Source organism: Porites lutea, chromosome 8 (genome assembly GCF_958299795.1).
Source record: "Porites lutea chromosome 8, jaPorLute2.1, whole genome shotgun sequence".
In the NCBI taxonomy this organism is placed as follows: Eukaryota; Metazoa; Cnidaria; class Anthozoa; order Scleractinia; family Poritidae; genus Porites; species Porites lutea.
In genome coordinates this window covers 416,283-441,115 of record NC_133208.1, presented here as the reverse complement: position 1 = coordinate 441,115, position 24,833 = coordinate 416,283, and the positions used below count along the sequence as shown (strand labels likewise).

General features: G+C 39.5%; 2 protein-coding genes and 1 pseudogene across 3 annotated transcripts; 2 read left to right on the top strand and 1 right to left on the bottom strand.

Moving 5' to 3' along the window:
* The first annotated feature begins 12 nt into the window (after positions 1 to 12).
* Positions 13 to 2,662, top strand: LOC140946489 (cyclic GMP-AMP synthase-like receptor). The gene has a single exon (XM_073395618.1). The coding sequence runs from the start codon at positions 60 to 62 to the stop codon at positions 1,905 to 1,907; it is 1,848 nt and encodes a 615-aa protein (XP_073251719.1). The 5' UTR covers positions 13 to 59; the 3' UTR covers positions 1,908 to 2,662.
* Positions 2,663 to 3,560: 898 nt separating this feature from the next.
* On the bottom strand, positions 3,561 to 8,049 carry LOC140946775 (retinol dehydrogenase 10-B-like; annotated as a pseudogene).
* Positions 8,050 to 12,866: 4,817 nt separating this feature from the next.
* On the top strand, positions 12,867 to 24,622 carry LOC140945942 (60S ribosomal export protein NMD3-like). 2 transcript variants are annotated; one of them, XM_073395003.1, is made up of 16 exons: positions 12,867 to 13,010; positions 13,118 to 13,252; positions 14,438 to 14,531; positions 15,286 to 15,366; positions 15,591 to 15,719; positions 16,119 to 16,209; positions 16,908 to 16,986; positions 17,862 to 17,958; positions 18,047 to 18,099; positions 18,861 to 18,925; positions 19,592 to 19,737; positions 21,600 to 21,715; positions 22,046 to 22,118; positions 22,522 to 22,626; positions 23,138 to 23,216; positions 23,476 to 24,622. In XM_073395003.1, exons 1-16 carry the CDS (start codon positions 12,913 to 12,915, stop codon positions 23,604 to 23,606), a joined length of 1,572 nt encoding a protein of 523 aa, XP_073251104.1. In that variant the 5' UTR covers positions 12,867 to 12,912; the 3' UTR covers positions 23,607 to 24,622. The 2 variants fall into 2 exon arrangements, with proteins under 2 accessions (XP_073251104.1, XP_073251103.1); XM_073395002.1 differs by having other exon boundaries at positions 12,876 to 13,010; positions 22,522 to 22,634; positions 23,146 to 23,216; positions 23,476 to 24,614.
* The last annotated feature ends 211 nt before the right edge of the window (positions 24,623 to 24,833 follow it).

Genomic DNA, 24,833 nt, shown 5'->3' with positions numbered 1-24,833 from the left:
CGGGGAGTAACTTTCTGTACTTCATCGGTATCTTTTCAGCTCTACTGCGTCTTATCAACATGTCCGATATTTTCGAAGATTTTGAGAAACGAGCACGCTTTGAGGACGAAGATGAAGCTGACTTAATTCGCCAGAAACTCGAGATACTCGTTGGCAATATTCTGAAGCAAGTAGAGAAGCAAGACCAGCGATTTCGAAGCACTTTGATCAAAAGCGGAAGTGTGTACGAAGGCGTGAAAGTCAAAAAGCCTGATGAATTCGACTTCATGGTCAAACTTGACTCGCTCACAAACACGCCGCTCTTTTATCCATGCGAAAAAGGTGACGGTTACGTTAAGCTTAACCTAGATGATGACACATGGAAAGAATTCAAAGATGAACATGGCTTCTTCAGCCCAAATCTTCTTTGTCGCCACTTTAAGAAGCTTGTCAATGGATCACTTAGTTATGTCGAGGTATCCGAGGGGCTCTCAATTCAGAGAGCTGATCAGGAGCTGCTTGATGGCCCATGGGGGCCTGTCTTTTCAGATCTGTTGGGTAATAGCGGCGGTAAGGACGACCCATCTGGTGTCTTATACTCAGAAACGCACGGTCCAGCCACTACTCTTTATATCAAATGGCAAGGTGGTAGTAGTTACAGAAATCTGCTTATCAGCGTTGACTTGACACTAACTCTGGAGTACTTTATAACCAAGCTTACTGTTGAGTTGTCAAAATCCCTTCCACAATCAGTAGATGATTGTCTCCGTAGAAAAGGATTTCATGTCGTCCCTGCTGGTTTTGATGTCTGGCGCATTTCGTTTTCCATGGCTGAAAAAGACGTCCTGTCTTCCTCTCCTGAGGGGTTTAAAGCTTGCTTCCGGGTTTTGAAAATCATGAGGGATACTATTATGGAGCGACTGGGTTTGGACGCAGCCCTGATGCCATCGTACATTTTCAAGACTGCCTTGTTGTCTCAGTTGTTCATGACTGAAAAGCCTCGCTGGGAACAGCTGCTCAGGTCGCAAACATTGGAGGAGATTCTAGAGGCTATACTGCAAGGTGTCGTACGTGAAGAGATAAGCAGCTTCTTTTTGTTAAGGTATAACCTACTGACAAAGGGCGATCACGAAAACAAGCTCCGCCGATGCATTCTAGAAGAGATGCTGAATTGCTTGAGAGGCTTTAAGATGAAGTATACACCAGAAGACGTCAAAGAAAGAAAGCGGCAAATTAGGGTGTTAGAAATGATTGATTTGATGGAGTACATTGTTTCGAGCACTCTTAGAGGAAAAGATCCGACCGAGTTATGGAACAAGATGTTTGTTAATATTGGTAGTGTTCCTGGCTCGCGCAAGTTTGGCTGGTTTTGGAATCAGCTCACAGATCTCAACAGCACTGAACTTGATGAAGATGCCTACAGCATGATCATTCGAATATGGAGCCTGGTGGAGGATTTCTTCAAACAGTTGCTCGCTTCTGTTACTGGTGAACTGAACTTGTTGGTCCACAAGTTCTACATGAGAACCCGCGAGAAAAAGGAGAAATTTGAGCTCATGCACAAGTGCATACCCGAGCCTGTCGCACAGATTTCTCTTCAAGAATTGGCTTGTGAATTATTCCAAGATCTTGCGGAATGTTACATTGATGAAGTGAATTCCGATTGGTCGAGTCTGCACAAAGCAGTTCCTCCCGACTGCAAATCATCTGGTGTCTTCCAGGATGTACGCGATGTAACAGTGAATGTTGGCAGTGATAAAGGTCTTGCTGTCTTCAAACAGCGCATCAAGCAAAATCTGACCTTGATTCCGGATTCATATTTAATGAGCCTTACTGTCGGTTATGTTGGCAAAATATTTTACCATGCTCGAGATGTGCTAAAACGTAAACTTGGTTACATCACAATATCAGAGTTAGAGTTAGACTAAGCCATCTGTTCGAGATTATTTCCCGGAGCTGGTTTAAGATCAAAGATGACTGTATCTTTTAATTCTACTAGTAGCGTCTATTTTCTCTCAAGATTCAATATTACTCTCTCAATGCCTTTTCCATTCTAAATTATAGCTCGAACATGAAAGGCTTGTTCTTCCACAGTATTGGAATACAATAATGCTCTAATTAATTGTTGGCTCGTGTAAGACGCAGCTCTAAAATTCTTCTTTGCTTTGTAAGTCTAGTCTGATTTTTGAAAACAAACCTTGTAATTCTTGCAGCCATTGAAGTGCAAAAAGACCAAAAGACAAGTTTTCTTGCTTCTGAGAAACCTGCAAATCACACTAGCGAAGGAAAAGGAAATGAAAAAATGGGAAGAGCAAGGAGAAAAAAAGGAGGATGAGCAAGAATACAGGGCTTGCAATCTGGGATTTTTTGTAGATAGTATTTGCGCCCAAAAACTGCTTGACGGAAGAGGTCTATTTCAAAAATCCAGGTAGATGTGATCTATATTGCCTTTCTCGTGATATAGAATATGATTTACTATTATCTGACACCGTCTTTGACCTTCGGTCCCACACTGGAGAACTGAGTGTGAGCACAGGCTACGCATGAAAGATGAGCTCTTCCGGTACGCACGACAATCACCAGACTTTGTATGAGGTGCCTTGTTTCGTTGGACGACGGAAAACGCATAGTGATGCAGAAATAATCGTGAAACTGAGTTTTGCTATATAATCGTGAACACCAATTTAGTCTCCACCCCCCCCCCCCCCCCCCCCGCCTTCCCCCGAGGACTTTTATGGAAGATTAACATCATTACCGCCCGCGTATATTATGATCTTGACATAAAGTTCTGTAAGGCTTGGGGTAACATAGTGGTCACGTTACTACTCTTGCTTGAGGTCTTTTCCGGGAAACTTCGGCGGCGGAGTAATCTGCTACTCAGCCGTTTTTAGTGTCGTCACGCTTTACGACACTATAAAAGACTGTGTGGCAGACTGGCGGCGGAGCCGAACTCTAACAAGCGAGCCTGCCCGCAGGCTAGAGATCTTTGACTTCATCGACAAGGGATTGAGATTTTTTCCATTTACACCACTGAAGATGCAAAGGAAATGAGAAAGGTCGCGGCAGCTAGCTTCTTTTTCTCACTTTTTTATTATTTTAACGTGTAGTATCGATTCAGGGTAACAGGACTACTCATGTTAGGTACTGAACTAGAGACTAGAGAGCAAAGACGGCGACGGTAGGGAAAACGTCTAAAAATAAACTCGCGTGTTTTTCAAACTGTGCTGCGTATATTCGTCATATTCCAACTCAAATTCATGTCAAAGGTGTGTGAATTTGCCCGTAGATGAATTCTTGGGACCGCACCCAAGTTTAGAAAGAGAAAGAAAAATTATTTTTTGTTTGATATCGTCCCACATATTAAAACGTCGCATAATGAAAATTTCAGTTGTAGTCGCCTCGCAGGGACGTTGCAAGTGAATGTATAAAAAAGCGCGCTGTACGTGAAAACTTTTTTTTCTCTTTATATCTATTGCTTTTGCGAAACTCTTGCTGCCGTTGCTTAAGCTGTCAAACCTGCCTATTATTTCTACCACGGTGCGCATCAGCGTTTGATCGGTTCTATGAAGTCCATAGTCAGCAAAATTTAACTCGTTTATTATAATCAGGCTAGTCCAACTATATAAACCATTTGATGGAAACTCCTGAAAATTTTTGCTGTTTTAATTATATAAAAAAAGACTTCCTTATTTTTTTGAAAAGAGGTCTGCTCTCCAATAGCGAGGATGGATTAACCACTTTGGTTTATATGAAGAAATCCGCTTTGAAGTCAGATGTACATCTGTGATGTTCTATTACGGATCACTTGTTATTTCTAACTAAAAAAAATGTGGGAAACACTTGAATTTTATCAGCATACACAAAACCAGAGCCGAATATAAGTAAGGGGACTGGGCACTACTGTATATGAAAATATCAGTCCGCCTTCTTCTCTTCTCCTGGAATGTGCTCTCCAACTCCAACTCTTAAAAAGTCGGATAAAACATATCCTGCTTTAATGGGCATAAGCCTGAAACGCAAAACAAAAGTAGCACATAAGCCAAGATCCGTCATAGTATTGGAGAGGTTCTGTTTGGGAGAGGGCGTGGCCGGGGGTGGTATTGGAAGGAGCACGTTAACAATAAAAGTATCCTTTGAGGGTGACAAGAAAGGTTTATGACACAATGTTAAGTGGTTCATGAGCTAGGAGAGTTTCAAAAAGGAGGGCAATGCACGTGGGAGCATTAGAGCGCAAGCCTAATTTCCATCACAGGTAAGTTAACCTACAAATTTTAGTCAGTCAATGTCCGTCTAAAATTATCCCACAACCAAGGTAATCCCACCTGTACTTAGACTACGTACGCTTAGACACGATGACCGAACAAAACAAATGCCAATGTGACTATAATTTTGAGCTGTCACATAGTACTTAAAGGCATTAAAAGTCAACGTGGTGCATCAGATTGATAATTTTTCCTTCCTGACAAGACAAACATTTTGTTACAGCTTTGGGTGACCAACTCTCCTACTTTGTCCAAAATAGGCGAACTCTTATGGAGTTGAATTCCAAAGAACCCGCAGATCCAAGTTCAAGTTCATTTCCGCCATTAACGTGAAATTAGGCATCTTTACGTCGTAGTCGAGCAGTGACGTCAAAGAAAAAAGGGTAACAAAGTGTGATGCACGTTATAACCGAACTCTGCACTTGTTACTTTTAATACTGGTTTGTCATCATTTATTATTTTCTGCAAATTTTTTGTTGTCATTGTTGTTGTCAATGTATCATGATGCTTATATTTAGAATGTTAAAATGTGAATAGTGCAAGCAAGAAAAATCTTGAAGAAAATACATGATGAACAACTTTCAGTTCTATATACTCACCCAGCCAAAGCATAGTTCAAAACCACAGCCCGTGGAATAATAACAAGAGGTTCATCTCTCAGTGTTCCAGCAACAATCTCTTTGGCAACGTAATCTACTTCCAACGTAGGGTGCAAAGATGGAAAACTACAAGAGAACAGTCGCGATAAGAATTTGATAGATGTTCTTGTTTCTTGCACCCAGCTGGGACCAAGTTGCTACTTAAAAACGAATCTATATGTACACTTTCAAAACAATTTGATGTGCATGTGCAACCTTCTAACAAAATCTTTGGCGTTTTGTTAGAAGGTTGCACATGGAGGTTCAAATGACATAGTACAGTACAGGCCGGGTCACCCATCCAGCAACTGACCTGTTTTAATCTTTTGTCTATTTCAAAATATATCTGTAACACCCCCCCAACCCCCCCCCCCCCCCCATGATAGAGATTTGTTCCCTTTTGAGAATTCAAATTTATCTTGAACATACATTTTAATTTTTTAAGTGTTTCAGTCTCTATGGAATGTCCAAACTCCCCTGTTGGGGAAGTATTGGTATTTTCTGGAATTGCTATTTGCTAGGATTGGTTAGGACAGACCTTTGCAGGCTTTAGAGTGCTAGGGAGGGTGGGTAGGTGGATTATAGCAGTGAAAACATGATGGACTTTATAAAAATAATATTGATAACAATATTATTAGCAGAACAGAACTGACCTCTGTAAGAAGAGAAGGTTGCGAATGCTGACTTACCGCGACTGTGGATGCCATACTAATCCTGTATTCACCGTATATGGCTGAACACAGGTCAGCTTAATGTCATCTCTTCCCATTTGGTGAAGCTCAAGTGCCAATGAATGATTGAGACCCGTCGCACCAAATTTTGATGCACAGTAATCAGTAAGATTAGCCGTTGGAAAGCTGCCTGCAAGCGAGGTAATATTTACAATGTGACCCTTGTTTCTTTCCAGCATTCTTGGAAGAAATGATCTTATAGTCTGCAAACAAAATGAAATTTTCTGAGAATTCTTTTAAATGGGTGGGGGGGGGGGGGAGGGGGCAAGGTCTCCTGACCCAACACCTAAATCTGCAACATAACAGCATGTTATGCATCATATCACAACCATAAACAATTTAATTTAAATTTGTGATTGTTAAGACCGAGTCATCATAAGTTAAGCATGTCAGTGTCCAAACGGGCCTATCCTAATTCACTCCAGTTAGTAATAGGTAAGGCATGGTAGCAAACCCAACTTCTGGTAGGAGAGTTGATATCTGGAAATCATCTACATTCACAGGCTAAAGTAGAGCTGGCTCGACCGATAAATTCTTCTAATTTTAATAATTCATTAAAATAACTCACTAGATTAGTAACTGTTAATCTTACTGGTAATAAAACAACATTTTGGTATCGAAAAACTTTTGAAATTACCCAAAAGTGTGCCAAAGTGTTGATTTTCATGGTCCTTTCAATATCTTCATCCTTTAAGTTTAAAAGCTTTCTTCCACTCAAGATCCCAGCATTATTCACCAGTATATCCACTGGACCCACTTCTCTTTGCACTTTAGCACTAACTCTGTAAATGTCGTCTTTACTGCTAAGGTCGCAAACATAAGTGTGAGCTACTTTTCCTAGTGCTCGCACCTGGGCAGCTGTCTCCTCATTTGTGTCTATTATAGAAAAGAAATTCAGAGGCCTTGAGCTACAGCTGTAACTATCATCTTCATCATCATCACCATTTTTGGAAATGGAAAAACACACGATTTCCTCGGTTTCTAATTTATTGGTTGGTTACACGACATAATAATCTCTCTCACTCAAGTAAAATTTGTTCTCTATAAGATACATAATACCGCACATACATTGTTTCACTTATCTCTCAGAAAACCTGTCAATACGCCCTATACTGGAATGTTTCAATTACGTCAAGAGATTCTCTTCTCAGCTTGCATTAACTACAACTTGCGTGTCTCACTAATAGCTCTTGACAGATTCAATAGCACTAATTGAAAGCAATAATAATCAAATATTACTGACAACAGTTTCCGACAACCATCATCATTCTTCTTCTTCTTCTTCTTCTTATTATTATTATTATTACTATTATTATTATTATTGTACTGCTGTTATCAATAATAGTTCTTCTCAGTAAATAGAATTAGCTTGTTAAAACACATACAAGGAAACTAATAATAAAATAGTAATAAATTATAAATAAATAAAATAAAAACAAAGCACTGGCACTGAAACATGGGATTAAATTTTTGGTTTTGTTCTTGTCTCTATGTCCTTTACATTTAAACAATCATCACATAATTTGTCAAATGTACCTTTGTTGATGTCCCACAAGACAAGCTTAGCACCATGACCAGCAAACTCAAGATACAACTTTCTACCGATTCCACCGCCAGCTCCTATACATGGAACACATATAAGTTTAGTCTCTGAGTCATTGCAGATTATAAGTTCCACTTGTAAACAACCAACCGTACACTGAACCCCAGGCGTAGGGGGTAGTCAACAGAGTTTAACAAGGGCGCTGTGACCTGAGGTCCAACCAAGGTATATCAGGTGTGTCTGTTATAAATATTTTAACTTAAAGCCATAGCTAACCCACACTTATTTGTAAACTGCAGATTCAAGAACAGAACCGGTAAGTTTTTATCTCCCATCTAATTCCCATGTGCAGTTTACAAAAAGGGTGTTGGTTCCCTATGTAAAAGCCCTTTTTTTAACACCATTATGACAGATTTCCTATCCTTTTATATAAATAAACTCATGGAGTCTTAACCCTTCGATATACTTGAAAAGATCCGCCTGTACTGTTCCTTCCCCCTACTCCCCTACCCCCTTCCCCCCACCGCCGAATACAACAGAGGCTACTCGAGCGCTAGATCGATAAATTGCAATATTATAGAACTGCCGATTACAAAGGTCTAGGAATCCTGTTAAACATTTAATATGATAAGAGAATTTTAAAACACCCTTATGCCTATCCGTTACGGAAATGATCGAAAATCGCGTTCGGTCTGTTTCGTGACTTCAGCGTCAACTTGTTTTTGTTTTCGTCCCCCGGGGCATCAATTCTTACCTGTGATCAACACGATCTGTCCTTCGATGTTTTTTTCGGTGGTCGCACAACTGCCCGGAAAACAGCTTCAGCCCAGTAGTAAATGATTTTAAGCCACACTAGGAACAATTCAAATATCAGCCACATATTCGCAGGACTTGCAGATTGAAAAGTAACAACAACAGCAGGAGACTGAGCGCGCAAAAGGGCTTGGAATCTAGGCCACGTGACTGAAACCGATTAAACAACCACGTGGAACCACGTGATTAGCAGAAAAATTGATCTCCTTTGGAATCCTTCAAAAATGAAATAACCTAATTTTTTTTCTTAAATAAATACTTTATCCGATCCCCATTGCTTCTCCCGAGTTTGCTTATGGAAGTTTTATTTGTGCTGGGGGTTGGAGAGAGGCGAGGGTACTCCCTTATTTTGCTTAAACGAGGGAATGTGTTGGCATCGTTGAATAGGGTATGGACCCTGGGATATGGATTCCGGGGTCTGTAGCCTTATACGGCGTATGTAGGATAGACAACTTCACTATATAGCGTCTAGAATACTGGGTGACTCTCTAGGCCGGGATTCTTGAACAAGGGATGAACGTTGTAGGAGCGATAGCGCGGAAATGAATTATTGTTTTTATCTAAAAAAAAAAACGGCCAGGCTTTAAGTGCTCTCTTCCCCCTTCCTGCGAGGGGTCCGAGTTTGATGGGGATAAAAACTTGACAGCAGTTACACTGCCCACTTTACTGAGACGACAATAGCCTGTCAAGTCTTTAGCATTGGCCGATCGGAACTTTTTAAAGTTCCGATCGGCCTCAGTTGTTTAAACAACTGAAGAGTTCGCCTATGTAGTCCCTAAGATAGAAGGGGGGCCTCGAAAATAGTTTTTCTCAGCCTTGCGAGCCTCAGTTTGGACCAACAGTAAGGTGGGACCCCTCCCCTAAATCTGTTACTGTTCTATAGTCATTAAAACATGCCAGGAGCCCATCAAATGATGGGCTCCTGAACATGCACAAACTGTTTGGAAACTACAGTCAAACCCCGTTAACTCTCGGGGTTTGCTTGGGTGAAGACTTGTTCATGACACCGTAAAAGAGCCTCAAAATGGCTTTAAAAGGTTGCTAGAAAAAGCCGACAGTTAGGGGCATCTTTTTAAAGAGATTGCCTATCACATATAAGAGTCTGGTCGGTAGCCGTTTTGTGTATCAGGATTGGTTGCTGTAAAGAAATGGGTGTGGCCTTTACTTAGCTCCGATATTTACTCTGTAAGCTCAATCGCTCATACCTCAACTAGGCAGTTTATTTATTAATCACATATAAAAGTTACATTTCTACAAATGGAAGTGGACAGTTTTTTTGTCAGCATTTGTTCTCAGCTCTGAAAAACAGTCCTCGAAGATCAGGCAATATTACTTTGCCGGGGGCAGCTCAAGTCATTATTGTCAAGTGCTGAGTTACTCTTCTGCATTTTCCGACGTCAGTTGCCGATTAGGAAAAATCCAGCAGAACTGTCTTCAGAATGAACCAATTATAACTAATTTGGTGGCCAGAACATCCCAAATGGATTATTGTATGCTGTAAAAGCGTTATAAGCCTCACTTCTTTGAGCAGTCATTTGGTGACTGAAATGCACAGCCGTACCAGGTTGCATTGGTGTTATGTAAGACTGCATGAAAGGCCTAGGGTTACCTTGAAGGCCAACACCGTTCTGTAGGGGATTTTGAGATTGTATAGACTGTATTCCTTGAAAATTTCCGAAATGGGGTCCGTAATTTAGTGGGTAATGAGTGTAAGGAACTTGAACGTAGCGTTGGTTTTCCACTTTCCTTCTCATATTGTTCTCGAACTGACTGGCGATTCTGCTGAAGTCTCCTGGACTGCGCGCAGGCATCGTGAAGTGTTGTATTGGAGTAGAAGTGCTCCAGCTCTGTTTCTGCCCTTGTCCGTCTGATTTACATGAAAAAAGCATGAAATAAGATGTTAGAAAATATCTCATGGAGGTAAAAAAAAAAAACTAGAAACTAGAATCAAGGAGAGAAGCGGTGGTGACCTGAATACATAACAAAGGCTATGTTCATACCATACACTATACTATAGTGTGAAGACCAGTTTGACCAATCTGACGCTCTACTTTAGAGATCGGCACGGCTCAGCTTCGCTTCGTTACGTAAATCGCTCCTAAATCACCGTTTTTAAGTGTAAACAAAAGCCATGTCCCGTATGGTTTTCGTGCCGGCGCAAGAGCTATCATGCATAGTGTCAACCAAGGGTGTAACTAGGTTTTATTAAGGCAGGGGGGGAGGGAGGGGGGCTGTCACACTGCGCACACACTTACAAGATTGGCATGTCGACTTCCACGCCATGTTTTGCTAAGATTGACATTTTTTCGGATGAGCAGTAAGCGTGGGGGGAGGAAAAAGTGTGCAAAATAGCTGGAAAGATTTATTGCATATTGATTCTTCGGATTCGCGCGTTTTCTCCACTTGAATGACAGAGACATAAAACAATGAATTATTATCTCACAAAGGGGGGTCACGGGCACCACAAGACCCCTCTAGCTACGCCCATGTGAATGGAGCCTAAGACAGAGCATAACGTAGCATACCCTGTAAAGAGGAAAGAGCTGTATTTCGCACTTCATTGTTTCTTTTTGCTTGATAACCTGGGAATTCATTTGCACGTCCACGGCTTTCTGTAACTCGGGTTTGTGAAGAGACAGGCGCCAATAGCTGGGTCCCAAATTCACAACTGTCTACGTGTTTCCTAATAAAATAAATTAATGTGTTTAGAAAGGAAGATAGGTACCGTCAAACCCCATATTAAAACGGACACCAAAAGAACAGAGCTAAGTGTCTGCATACAGAGATGTCCATAATACAGTCAAACTCTCTCAAGACAGACACCTAAGTGATAGAGCCAAGTGTGCGCATACAGAAGTAGCCTTATTACAGTCTAGTCGCCTTAATATGGACACCCAAGAGATAGAGTCAGATACTCGGGTTTCCATACTACAATCAAACCTCCTTCATACAGGCAAAGAAGTCCATATTACAGTCAAGTATCCTTGATGAAGACATCAAAACCCTCTTAAGACACGGACTTGCTAAAGGACAGAGCTATAAGTGCCACATTAAAGAGATTTCCTTATTTCAACGAAGTCTCCTTAATACGGACACCCACTGAGGGACAGAGTCAGATAACCACATTACAGAGGTGTTCATACTACCGTCGAGTCTCCTTAATGCAGACAACAAAGGGACAGAGGCATAGGGATAGGCAAAGGGACTGCCTGCATACAGAGGAGTCCATATTACAGTCAACCTCTTAAGAAAAATACCAAAGGGACAGAGCCAAGTGTCCGTATGCAGAGTTGCCCTTATGATTAGAATCAAGTATCCTTGATACAGGCGCCAAAAGGGACATAGTCAAGTGACTGTCCGGATACAGAGGTATCCACCTCAGGGAAAGAGCCAAGTGTCCGCATACAGAGGTGTCCGGAGGTCAGGTGTCCTTATTACGCAGCCATGTCTCCTTGATACACACTCCAAAGGACAGACTTATGTGCCCATATTTGAGACCGGGTGTCCTTGTTTTGGTATCCTTGGGACCAAGAAAACCTGCCATAATTGTTTTTGTTAATTTCCTAGCGTGCAGTCTTTTAAGGCGCGAAATAACTCTTGTTCATTAGTCCTTTTGTCAAAAAATAGACAGCAAGATGCTCTCAAGGAGAGCAAGGTTCTATCTAGGGCATTTGAGGGGTAGAAGCTTCCCCCCCAAAAAATATTGTTATCATTACAGTATATAAGTAACTGTATCGGAAAAATCATCCGGACGCGATGAGGTCAGTGCACATTTCTCAAAATTGGGTCTCAAAATGCACCAGATTGCATCTCAGCGCATATTCATTTCAAACAATTTCCGGGGAAGCATGCCCCCGGACCCCCCTAGGAAGCTCGTGGCCTTCGGGCACTCGGGACTTCTCCCCCAAACGATAAATCCTAGATAGAACCCTAAAGAGGTGAGCTGTATAAAACGGACAGCCGTTTCAGCCGTACTAATTTCGTAAGGCACATGCACTGAACTAATTGACTGTCATTACTGCCACTATACATGCGTCGTTCTCAGGTTTTAAACGTAAAACGGCGATCACCTGCCATTGTGTTGAAAAATCAAAGGATAACAAATTTAATCTGCTATCTGAGTATATATCAGTTACATTCTATATAATACAAGGTACAAACGCACAGAAACTCTAACATTTTTAAAACGCAGTGTATAACCCACCTCTCTTTAATTTTCCGGTTTAAGCTGTAACGTTTCGGAGACCTTGAGCGAGAATTGCGTTCTTGAAAAACCCTTAGATTCATCTTTCTCAGTTTCTGTCTCACAGCTAAATCAAGTCCGTTAAATACAGTTTGCCTCCTATGTCGTTTTGTTTCGATAGCGCGCGCAACAATAAAAGGGCGTTACGCGCTATACTTAGTTACAACAATTCAAGCAATAGGAGCGCGCGCTCTTGTAATCGCCTCAATTAAAGGAATCTAAAGACACGAAGTCTTGGATTCAGATTCCACAACGTTAGATTGCGGATTCTATGTACTGGATTCCGGATTCTCTGTCAGTGGAACTTTAATAGACACGGGACTAGTCCAATCCTTAGTGGGATTCCGGATTCCTTGAGCTACATTTCTTCAGATTCCTCAAGCGAAAAAATTCGTGTATTCCGGAATCCCGATTCCCTTAAGCTGCTCACGGAGTAACCTGATTCCCAACGTTCTGTCCTACCCGCCCCACTGAGCGAGAGACAGGCCCTGCTGGGAACGAGGTTGCACACTGGGTCTCTAGCGTCGTCTCTAGACATTTATGATTTACATGTTACTCCTAGGAGTCTGTTAAGGACGATAGTGCAAAAATGTTGTTGTTTTCTTTATCGTCTTACCACCGCTTTTCTTCACAAGGAAATACGTTACTTGCGCCATGAAAAAAGGTCAATAACAGAGCCCCAGGCCACCCCTGTCGCTGACTCATGACTTCTGGTTGTGCAATCCTACCCACAATTCATTTCCAGTGTCAATCCAAGATGGAGTACATGGAAGCAGTTCCGAGTTCAGAAACGCAAACAAGGTACTAAAAGAGAGATTTTGGCTTCAAATGATTTCCTTTACTTATTTTTTCATTTTATATTTAACAAGTTTCACTCTTTTTCGTTTTCTTTCCCTTGTTTTTTTCAGTTTGTGTTGTCAATGTGGTGTTTTAACCACTCCAAACCCATCCAACATGTGCGTTGGATGTCTTCGGACCCAAGTTGATATTACCGAGGGAATTCCCAAACAAAGTAATTTGAATTTCTGCAAATCATGTGAAAGGTACGATACAGATATATTTGTTGTTATCGAAATAAATTTGGTGGAACAGATTTAAGAGAAACACAATAGTACCCTCTAAACCGTCCGCTTTACCTTGAAACTAGTAACTTTAATTTGCCTATGATCTACGATTGCTGCAAAAAATCAACCAGGGTAGCAGTTGCACGTGGAAAGCAGCCTTGACATGTGAACGAAAGTCTCTCTAAGCAAATCATGTTATTGTCCATGACTGATAATTCTTGTTCCCACGTAAACACTAGTCACGTGGCGTGGACTATTTTTATAGCAATCAGGGTGATTGCTACAATCATATGGAAATTAGCCTTAGCTAGTTGCCTACAGGTCATCTTTCCAACAGTTAAGCTGCCCAAACCCTGGTGTATTTGTGCTTAGATACACTCCATGAAGAAGCCTGGAAATCTCCTGTTAGCCCCCCTGAGGGGTGGGGGATGGGGGGAGGGTGGTTATTATTTCAAGCATGTTTGACCTAACATTTGACTGAAGAACTCCAACTTTTCCCGGGGCAAGGGTATTAAAAATTTGAAAAGAAATCTCCAAAGTGGCAATAATGAAGAAGGCAGAAATAATAATAAAAAAAAAATCACCCACCCTTTCTCTTTTTTATAGAAATCTGTATGATGTTTTTTTTATTTACTTGGCTGTATGAGTGCCTTGTGATAACATTCCATGATTTCATTGATAACTGCAGATGACCCAAAGCTAGACTCCAGCTGAGAGGAAGATGATCATAATAATGAAGAAAAAAATGATTTCTTTAAAAGTGGAGTGATTATTGAAGGGGGTGCTCAGAGCAGCTGCTACTAAAATACAATGGCATCTATAGTTTAGTATTACAGTGGAACTCCATTAATGCGACCACTGTTGGGCCATGAAATCCTGGTCGTAATAACAAGGTGGTCGCATTAACAGGGTCTTCAAAATAATAAAATGACCCAGTGGTTTTTACGTTTGGTTTGAAAGAATATGGCCGTAATAACAAGGTGGTCTTATAAACGGGGTGGTCATGAGTCGGGGTTCCACTGTACATACATACATACATACCACCTTTCTTCATATACAATGAAAGTCAAAGCTTTCAGCTTGTGGGGTCGTGTAATAAAAGGATTGAGCTTTACAGGTAAACCACACTAACTTGGTCTCAATCATTTTTTGTTTTAAACTCAGGTATCTTCAGCCACCAAGTCAATGGGTAGCATGTGCACTGGAATCCAGAGAGCTTCTGGCTCTGTGTTTAAAAAAACTGAAAGGATTGAATAAGGTGTTATTTATTATGCCATGTTGGTCACATGTTGATGGCAGAATCTGTGTCAGTCTTGCTTATAATAATTATTTACCTAAACCAAACAGAATGTGTCCTTTAAAAGTAATGATTGTTCATTTTGAAATGCTCCTTGTTTATTTCTCTTGTTATAAAATTATGGTTTCCTTTGCTTTTAGGAATTTGATCACCGCTATATCAATCTTTGTAGAAATATCTTGTAGTTTTTTGTGCTCATGTCATGGTACAGACTTTTCTGCATGGAAATGCGTAAGACATACGAGCAAATCTATTTAGCATAATGCATGCTTACTTTATTATACGAGATGATACACAGCAAAGGAGAAATTCATAACCCTGCTAACATTGGAGTTGTTACCGTAGGATATCTGCTGCTAGAGTCGCTATTTTTTGCTACCCTTCGGTGTGTGTCGTCAACCAAATTCAAACCCATCAATACTGCTACTGAGAACTACGTCTATTTTCGAAACCACAATGAGGCAACAAACATCCTCACTATTGAACTCTAAGGATTTGTCATTAAATCTGTCGTAAATTATCATGTAGAGTTTGAATCATCAAGAACCATGCACTGCGCTACCTCTCTAACTTGTTGAGATTTGAGTATTCACAAACTCTAGAGTCTCAGAAATTACAAAGATTTTCAGTTTTCTACATGCTCTGGTGATTGATCAAAGCACTGACCTATCAATAGTGCTGTCAACAAACTGACTGCGTGTTACTCATATTGTAGGTTCGCCTTGTTGATGCTGGATTTATTTGGACAGAACCTCATTCAAAGAGAATCAAAGTGAAATTAACCATTCAAAAAGAGGTTTGTGATTTCCTGTTCTGGTTTTTATCTGTTAAGCTATTGTGTTGATTTTGTGTTTAAAAATTGTTTTTCTTCTGTCCTCTTCTTCAAAATTTTTGGCCTGTACATGTACCCTTGTATAAAATTCGATTTGAGAGGGAAAAATATGCTTCATCCATTCATACCTTACAACTACAAACTTTTAGCCCACTAGTGATAATGAAAATAAACTCTCATTGTTGTAGGTAGTAAATTCAACAATATTACAGCAAGTTTTTGTGGTGGAATTTGTTGTGCAAAATCAGATGTGTGATGCCTGTCATCGCCAGGCAGCCCAAGATTATTGGAAGGCAGTTGTGCAAGTCAGACAAAAGGTACAGAAAACTTGGTACAGTTCTACCTTTTTTGAATGTGTGTAAGTGGAAGCTTCTGTCATGGTTGAGATCTGGTTCAAGATGGCCTCGGCTTTCATTTTATTTTTGTGGAGATGGAATGTCATTAAACCTGGCCTGTAATAGTTGCATACAGACAAGTGAAGCTTCTTTTTAAGATAAAATGTTGAATATCAAGGCACTTAGAAAAAATGTGGTGGTACACTTTTGTGATCAGTCTCAAATCAGCATTGTCTCAAGTTTGACCTTGCCTAAATTGCATTCTAAAAGGCTTAACCAACTGGCTTTTCTCTCTGGAAGGTTGTCATAGTTCCAGTGTACAATTTTTGCAGCCAATTTCCATCCTTTATTTAGGTTTAATGTTTAAATTTTTTGTTTCAGACATCCCACAAGAAGACTTTCTTCTATCTTGAACAGCTTATTTTAAAACACAGTGCGCACCAAAACACTGTTAAAATCAAACAGGAATCAGGTAATTTTATTGACTGATATTATCTTAAATAGTTCTAAATTATTATCAAGATATATGATGGAATTCATGCAAGGAGGTAATATGGTGTAATAGTTATTGTATTGGGCTTGCAATTAATCCAGAGGTTTCAGTTTTTAATCCTACTTTGACCACCTGTTGGATTCCCTGAGGAATTTGAGGTCAGCTCCTTGGTGATGTGTACTAACTGGCATGGTACAATTATACTGGCTGCCTGTAATGATACATGTCTTTATAATGAATTGTAACCGATAAAGCAGAATATATTTTGATAAACCAATAGACGGGTGAAGATGTAGGGAAGTTGCCAGGGCAAATGGAGGGAGCTGCAAGGTAACACGACCATGACAACCCCGTGAGCAGCAACCACCAGGCACTGTCACAGTGATAACCGCAGTGGAGAGTATTGCAGATTGATATTTAGCACAAGAAATTTAGAGCATTGGGAGGGCTGGGAACACAAATGGCTCAAGTGACTGCATGCAAACAGCAATGTGAAGGAAATGATTGATCTAAGTGAAGGCACTGAAAAAATTACCACAGCCCAGCTGCAAATGAATTAAGACTGTCCCAGATATGATTAGTCATGGAGACTGCTGGTCAGCAGATGGTGTCTTGTGTTTAACTTCACCTGAACTAGGTACATTTAGCCACCTAACAATATTTGATTATTCCTGTAGATGGTGTGGATTTTTTCTACGCATCCAGAGCTGATGCTCGCAAGTTTGTTGAATTCCTTCAGTCAGTAGTCCCCTGTAGGTAAGTTGAGAGCTCAAAGGATCCCAGCCTTTAATCCAGACCAAGTATATTTTTTTGTTAGACAAATAACCTTTCATTGGCAACTTAGACAAGGAAGCAACAGACCTGGGCTAGAACCAAGTGCAAAAATGTTGAGACACACCAACGAAAAACTGGCCTTTTTTACTTCAAATCTCTGCTAGTCACTCTACTGTGCAATGTAATACTCACCTCCCTCCTACCCTCCTCCTGGTCTTGTGTTGGTAGAATCTTTGATGAGGGGAGGAGGGGGGATCATGGTCACACCATTTAAGCCAAAATAAGGTAGAGTGTCTGAAATACTTTTGTAACTGGTTGTAGCAAAGTTTGCATGGGAAAAGCTGAAAGTCAATTTTTATTGTCAAGCCCTGAAGTACAGTTGTACCCCGTGAATAAACAAGCATTTTTGGAGAGCTTGCTCGCAGACCCTGAAGCCCTGAAGTTGGCATGTGCAGTACATCTAGTACTCTTTATTGGATAACAGAAACAAGCTGTTTCCTTCACACACTTTAGCTGACAATTGTGTGGATTTTAGTCATGACTTACATGTTAGATACATCACAGGTAGAAGTCATTGAATCAAAACCTATTTAAGGTATTATATAAAGCCCTTTTTGATACCTTGACTAAAGTGTTTACGCTTTTTTAGATCAGTGTAGGTAGCACTATTGCCTCTTTCCATACACCTCCAGCCTATTTATAATGATGGGTACCATTTTTTTAGGTGGCACCTCAGTGTAGAGTCTCTCTTCCATCCTGCACCTGTTCCCACCACAAACACATCCCTTATCCCTCTCATATGAACAAATAAACATTCTAATTGTGTGAAATAATTTTTGTTTCTTATTTGTTGTCAGGTACAAGACATCTGAGAAACTTATATCACATGATGTACACAACAATACATATAACTACAAATACACTTTCTCTGTGGAAATTGTTCCTGTCTGCAGGGTTGGTTAACTCTTTATTAATTTTATCACAATGTAATAACTCAACCTTTGATTATTGACTTATAATTAACTCTTGTTATGACTTTCAGGAAGAAATTATTTGCCTCCCTTTGAAAGTGTCAAGATCGTTGGGAAATATCAGGTAATGTTTCATGGTACAGTAAATCAATACATTTGCTTAATCTGTGTATACAGTGTAGTTTGTAAATAGTAAATAATAAAGAGTTTGTAAAAGATTTGAACCCAGGAGTCATTTTATAAGTAGGTTGAGAATGATCTTTCAGGTGAACGTAGTCCTGAATAGGACTGTTGTGGTTAACAGTGACTGATGTTTCGATAACCTGTGCGGTACTTCAGAGTCATCTTCAGAGTCAAAATGAGTTGTATCACATCCGTTGATGGTATTAAACTCTGGTTATTGACCTGATTGGTCAATTAAGTCATGAATCATGTTACTGGTTGTCTGTCAGTTAAGCCAAGATGTTATTGGCTCTGAAGACTCGTAATGCCATTGGTGCGTTTCAGTCCTTCTGTTTTCACAGTAAAACAGTCATTTATTGTTAGTCAAATTTTCAGTTCTCTCGTAGTTAGTTTTGCTTGATGATCAAACCTTTCATTCCAAGACTGAAATGATGGAAAGATGATTCATCATTCTGACTTGAGCATCTGTGGATGAAACCCTGTGGTGCTATCATTAATTATTGAAACCTCTGTGATAAAAATTTAGCACATTGCTGTTTATAAATATGTTAGAATTTTACAAAATGAAAATTTGCAATTTCTGGCTAAGTTTTGTTAATTATTACTTTGGCCCTGTGAGACATGAAAGGGTTGCATTAGTGGTCTGTACAGTATACTCTGTGGTTTTAATGCTAGAGTTCTCTTTTTTTATGTTCTAAATAGCCAAATTGTCATCTGTAACCGAGTCAACACAAGTCTTCAGTTAATTGATCCAGTAACATTACAAAGTAAGTTATCATTTATTATTAATTTTTAGTGGGCCAGTAGAATGTGGTTGTTTTAATAACTAAAGGACACACAATTATTTTTACAGTCTTCAATGATCTTATTTTGGACTTAAACTATGACCATTAAATTACAATAAATAACAATTCAGTAAGTAAGAGAAACACTGTATTGAAAAAGTCATCAGCAGACACATAATGTATGATCCAAATCAGGTTACCATTTTATTCAGGGTTAGGGTTAATGAGAAAGACTGTTGGCCATTTATTTAATTGACTTTGAGTTTCTTTTGGTAAATTGAACATGTCTGCAGATCTTCAACTTTAAAGTGAGAGTCTTTCATTATTGATCTGTCCAGCCTTAATTTCCATCTGCAGTTACATGTAGGTTTTTGTCAGACTTTGGGCAGATTTTACTCAGGCATATACGGTGACAGACTGTTATTTGCAGCTGTGGGCTTTACTAATCTTCTTTGTTTTCTGCAGTGTCAAAACGTTATTTTGATATTTCAATTAATTCTGTGAACTTTTAGTGACCACTAACTTGTCTAAAATAGCACTTAATTATAAGGTGGATGTACTCTCTGATTATTGTTAAGCCAACGCTGTAGTATTCTTTGACAAAATGTGTTATAATATTGATGTAATTTTAATTTGTTCTCATTTTAGCTGCAGACATAACAGCACCAAACTTCTGGCGTTTTCCATTTAAAAGTCTGTGTACATATAAACAGCTGACAGAATTTATGGTTCTACAAATTGAACCAGTTGAATCACAAAACCCTAAAGCATCCAGCAGCAACCTCAGTCAAAGGGTATAAAATGTTATTACAATATATACTGTTGCCAGAAAGCTCTCAGAAACCCCTGTTTCTATTGGCCCTTTAAACCATGCCTGCTATTGTTATTAGTGATAAGGACATGAATGGATCATTCATCTGTTATTTTGTCAGCCATTTAAACAACTCATTCTTAGAGCTTTGTGGCAACTCTATGTGTAGTTCTACAAATGTATGTTAATAGTCTGTGCACATGTTCTTTTTAGGTACATTACATTGGCTTTTGGTTCTCGTAATGGAGCTTTTTGTCGGAATTTTTAAACCCCTGTAATTCCTTTAGTAAAAGTTCATAACAAAATTCAAGCTTCTGTGGGTGAAATCGTAAAGATAAGAGTAGGACTCAAGCATTTGTGTTGTCTACTAAGGGTGAAAGAGGTCCAAGGGTAAAAGAGTTAAAATCTTTGCTTTTCCTGTCTGTAGCCATCCCCTCCCCATGAAAAGAATAGAAACTGTTACCTATAATTTTCTTCCTTTTGGTGGACTATGTACAATACAATACAATACAATATTCTTTATTTAGCATGTATGTGGGTCACTTTTTGTTGGTCTTTGATTCAGGACTTATTGGCTTTGGCAAGTTCTGGATAATGAAAAGACTGTTGCTTTACCAAACGTTTATCAGGAACACTTGTTACTTTTGATACATTGTACAGTGCAACCCCATTAATGCAGATCAAAATATGGATCAAAAAAATTTGGCCGTTTTACTGAGTTATAGTCAAATTTCATGACTGGAGGGCTGTAATAACAAATAATATTAATACAACATATATTGCATTCGCACTTTTTGAACAACTAGTAATTACAAAAACTATTTGAAACTTTCCTTCAGGACATAGAACACTAAAAATTGGCTTTTGAACTGCCACAAATGCATTTTAAGTGTACTGTAGTTTAAAATCAATACAAGAGAATCGAGAGATCAAACTCAGCCTACCAGGTTAAATTAAAATTGAAATTGTCACAAGCATTTCAATTTTCTAAATTTCGAAAGGGTGGCTGTATTAATGGGGTGAAATTATAACTGATTCTACTGTTTGGGATTCTTATATGTGGTGGTTGGCCATATTAATGGGTGACCGCATTAATGGGTGTTTTTTAATAAGAAAATGTATGGCCATTTTGCCGGGCCATAAGAAAGTGGATGCTATATTGAGGTGACCATATTGCTGATGTGGCCGTAAGGCTAAATATATACTGGAAATGTTATAGGATCTCCTTTTGTTGTTCTTGGGTTGTTGATTTGAACTACAGTCAACTCCCGATAACTTGAACCTTCTAGGGAAATCAAAACAAGTTTGAGTGATCGGAAGTTCAAGTTATCGGGAGTTCAAAGCAAATAACTGGGAATATGCAAAATAATAAGCAAATTGTTGGAGAGGGAATGCAACTACTATGCACCCTTTGCTTCAAGGGCGGCAAAAGATGTAGATTAATATTTTAAAAAAGGAATTACGAGAGAGACACTGTATTTGAACTGGAGTGACAGAAAAGTAAAAGCAAAGAATTGACATGAAGGATTCTTGTTTTGATTGTTTTTTCATTTTGTTTTGTCAATGTTTTGGACTTCAGTTCACTGTTTATTTTTTGGACTTGTCAGGAGTTATTGAGGGTAGAATTATATAGAAATGATCTCAAGGGAAACAAAAATTACTTCAAGTTAGCAGGAGGTTCGAGTTGTTGAGGGTTCGACATACTGAGGGTAAAATTACAGTAAATGTATGAAGGAAATCCAGGGGAAATTGACTTTGGTTCAAGTTAGTGCGAGGTTCAAGTTAGTGAGGATTCGAGTTATCAGGAGTCAACTGTACTATGTTTGTTTTCTTACCTATTTTCAGCATGTGCTGGCAGATGCATGGGTTGCGCGTATGCAGGATCTTGGTGTAAATGACACACAGTATCACTGCCGTACACACTTGGGTCACTTACTGAAGACTGGAGATACTGCACTAGGGTATGAACCACCTTCCAGTTAATGCTGGTAACATTGCCCCTCCATACCCTACAGAGTATAAACCTGTTCACAATAAGGTTTGATTACTCCCCCTGTTCCTTACCCATTACATGCCCTGAGGTGATTGCTTCCCTGAAACCTGAGGGAAAAAGAACCTCTTATACCATTATGTAATTAAACTCATCTTTTGTTGTCATTGTAAATGTAACTGTTTTTTCAATTTAAACCGCTCAGTTAACTAGTAAAGGTCATTAAGGACAGAAATATCATGATATGTACATGAAGAGCATGGAGAATTAACTTATTAATGTTGTCGGATCTTTCTTTTAGATATGATTTCACCTGTTCAAATATGAATGATGACAATTTGAGTAAAATGAATGCTGAACGGATCCCAGACGTGGTAAGTATTGGTGCTGCATGGTTTTGTGAACTTACATTATATACTACAGTCAACTCTCTCTTAACGGACACCTCTATAAGACGGACACCTCTGTAAAACGGACACCTACAGTTGGTCCCTGCCTTTCTTTACTCCCTTTGTTTGACTCTCTATAAGACGGACACCTCTCTAAGACGGACACTTAGAGCCGGTCCCAAAGGTGTCCGTCTTAGAGAGAGTTGACTGTATACTAAAATTTATTTTAAATACACCTTTGAACATACATGTAAATGTATCTGACATTGGTATGGTTTTTCCAAATAATGGGTTATCTGTTTTATCACTGAATGGTTGCCTTTAGTTAGTCCCAAGTCCAAATTCAGCGATGAACATTCACCCTTTCTTAACAAATTTATATTTCCAGGTTTTGGTCAAGAAATGTTATGGTGACAAAAAGAAGCGGCAAAAGAGAAGAAACTGGAAGCTGAAAACTCTTAACAAGGAAGTGGCTGGAATAGACCATGACAGTCTTGGCAGGTGAATATTCGATTTACAGGGGAACTGTCAAAACGTTTATACAGTCTGAAATAGTGGCTTACATTAAGACAGCAATAGATCTATTATGCCTGTACATGTACGATTGTTTTATTATTCCTCTTGACAAAGGTACAGTGTTAGCTCCAAGAGCTTGTGTGTAGTCAACATTTTTTTTTTCATTTAATTCTAGCTCTTTTTATGAAATTATTAACACACTTTTTGAAATAACTTTTCTTTAAATTTTAAACCATATCTACTGTCACCTGTTGCTATGGATGGGTGTGGTAGAAACGGAGGCATAAAAGTAAAACTGATGTGCATCTGTCACTAAGCGGATTCTCAGTTTTTACTGTCTTAGACAGAGCATTGTCATCATCGTCATCACCTTATTTGCTACAGCAGGTTATTTCATGTATAGGGCAGGTACCCAACAGACCCAACGGACCCAGCTGACCAGTCATTGGTTCACCAGCCCTTATGTAATACATGTTTTTTATCTCAACCTTCTCAGGGATTATGATGCTTTCCTGGGTGATCTGGAGGAAGACAAGTCTTACAGACAAAATATTAACATCTATGTTGGTATGTCATTACATCGACTATACATGGAGTTTTTTCCTGTTAGCCCTGTTTTGCTAGGCCTCCTGGGTAGATTCTAAAGACAAGCTTGACCGATGACCTCACCACCAAACTCGCTGAGGGTCACTGGGAATGAAGCTGTTTAATGTGGTTTTGTTCTGTTGAGTTTTTTATCCCTTGTCCTTTTTTTATTTACGTAATTTTTTAAAACCGTAAACTGAAAAACGATTCTGAATCATTTTTATTATTGATTCTCTTTCAGACCGTGATTATAAAGGCGCCCCTGAGAGTGATGACGATACTGAGGCCCCACGGATAAGTCTCCAGGAGATGTTAGAGGACCTGCACCTGGAGGCACCTGATGGAGCCCCATCTGACATGATGACTGAATAGTGCACCTAGGCTTATGCCCCAATTCCTGATAAAAACTTTAAAGGAACCTTATGGAGCCCCATCTGATATGAGGACTGAACAATGCTCTTTGGTTTAAGCCTCGTTTCCCAGTAAAAACCTTGGACTACACCTGGAGGTGCCTTAGGGAGCCACATCTAACATAATGACACCTGAAGGAACCTAATGGAGCCCTATCTGACATGATGACCGAATAATACACCTAGGCTTATGCCACAATACCTAGTAAAATTCTTGTTCCACACCAGAGGAAACCTGATGGAGCCCCATCTGTTATGACAGAGGAATAATGCACCTAGGCTTATACCACAATTCCCAGTAAAAACCTGGGAGCTATACCTGGAGGAACCTGTTGGAGCTGTATCCAACTTGATGACCAAATAATGCACCTTCTCTTACATGTAGGTCTTAGACCTACATGTACATCTTTAGGAACCTTATGGACCCACATTGACATAACTACTTGCCCGGCTCAAGACCATGTTACGACCCTAGATAAACACTTGAGGGAACTGATAGATCTGCAGTTAGATGTGAGTGGCTGAATAAGACACCTGTTGTAATGTCAAGACCTGGCTGCCACGACCATTATCTAATAGATTTTAACTGAAGCGCATAACTGGAGTGACTGCCAATTTAGCTACAAAAAACAAACTCCTGTAATACAATCATGTGACTGGCTTGACTTAGATGTAAAACAGCAAAAACGTTTACTTTAATGAATTAATACAGTCCCACTCTGATTCACAGTTTTCACAATCACATCATTCATTCAGTGTATCATTCATTCATCACATCATTCATTCAGTATATCATCCATTCAATGCTGTTTTGCCGCTGATCTTGTTAGTTGCAAGGGTACCTGGAATAAGTTCATTCTACGTTTCTTGGAAACTGCCCACCTACCCCTCCCTTAAGCCAGCATTTTGCCCCAAGTAAGAAGTAAGTATTAATTAATGTTGGCTAAGGGGAGGGGTAGGTGGGAAGTTTTCCGGAAACGTATAATCATCCCTGGAATACAAACTCAAGCATAGGTTTACTTTGATTTGGGAAAGTCTTTTCGATCGAGCAATAAAGTAGCCTGTGAGTTAAAACATATTTCTGTGTGTGAAGTGGTGTTTCAAACGATTTCTCTCCTGTAATTAAATGCGCTGAGAAGAAACACCTTCTACCACTAAGAGACTGGGCAGGAATTCAGTTTCTTTCCCT

What these genes read in the sequence shown, in the direction of transcription:
- LOC140946489 (XM_073395618.1), top strand. Translation starts at nt 60, where the DNA reads ATGTCCGATATTTTCGAAGATTTTGAGAAACGAGCACGCTTTGAGGAC.
- LOC140945942 (XM_073395003.1), top strand. Translation starts at nt 12,913, where the DNA reads ATGACTTCTGGTTGTGCAATCCTACCCACAATTCATTTCCAGTGTCAA. An exon ending in AGTTCAGAAACGCAAACAAG is followed by an intron (nt 13,011 to 13,117) that starts GTACTAAAAGAG and finishes TGTTTTTTTCAG; the next exon opens with TTTGTGTTGTCAATGTGGTG. An exon ending in AAATTGTTCCTGTCTGCAGG is followed by an intron (nt 17,959 to 18,046) that starts GTTGGTTAACTC and finishes TATGACTTTCAG; the next exon opens with GAAGAAATTATTTGCCTCCC.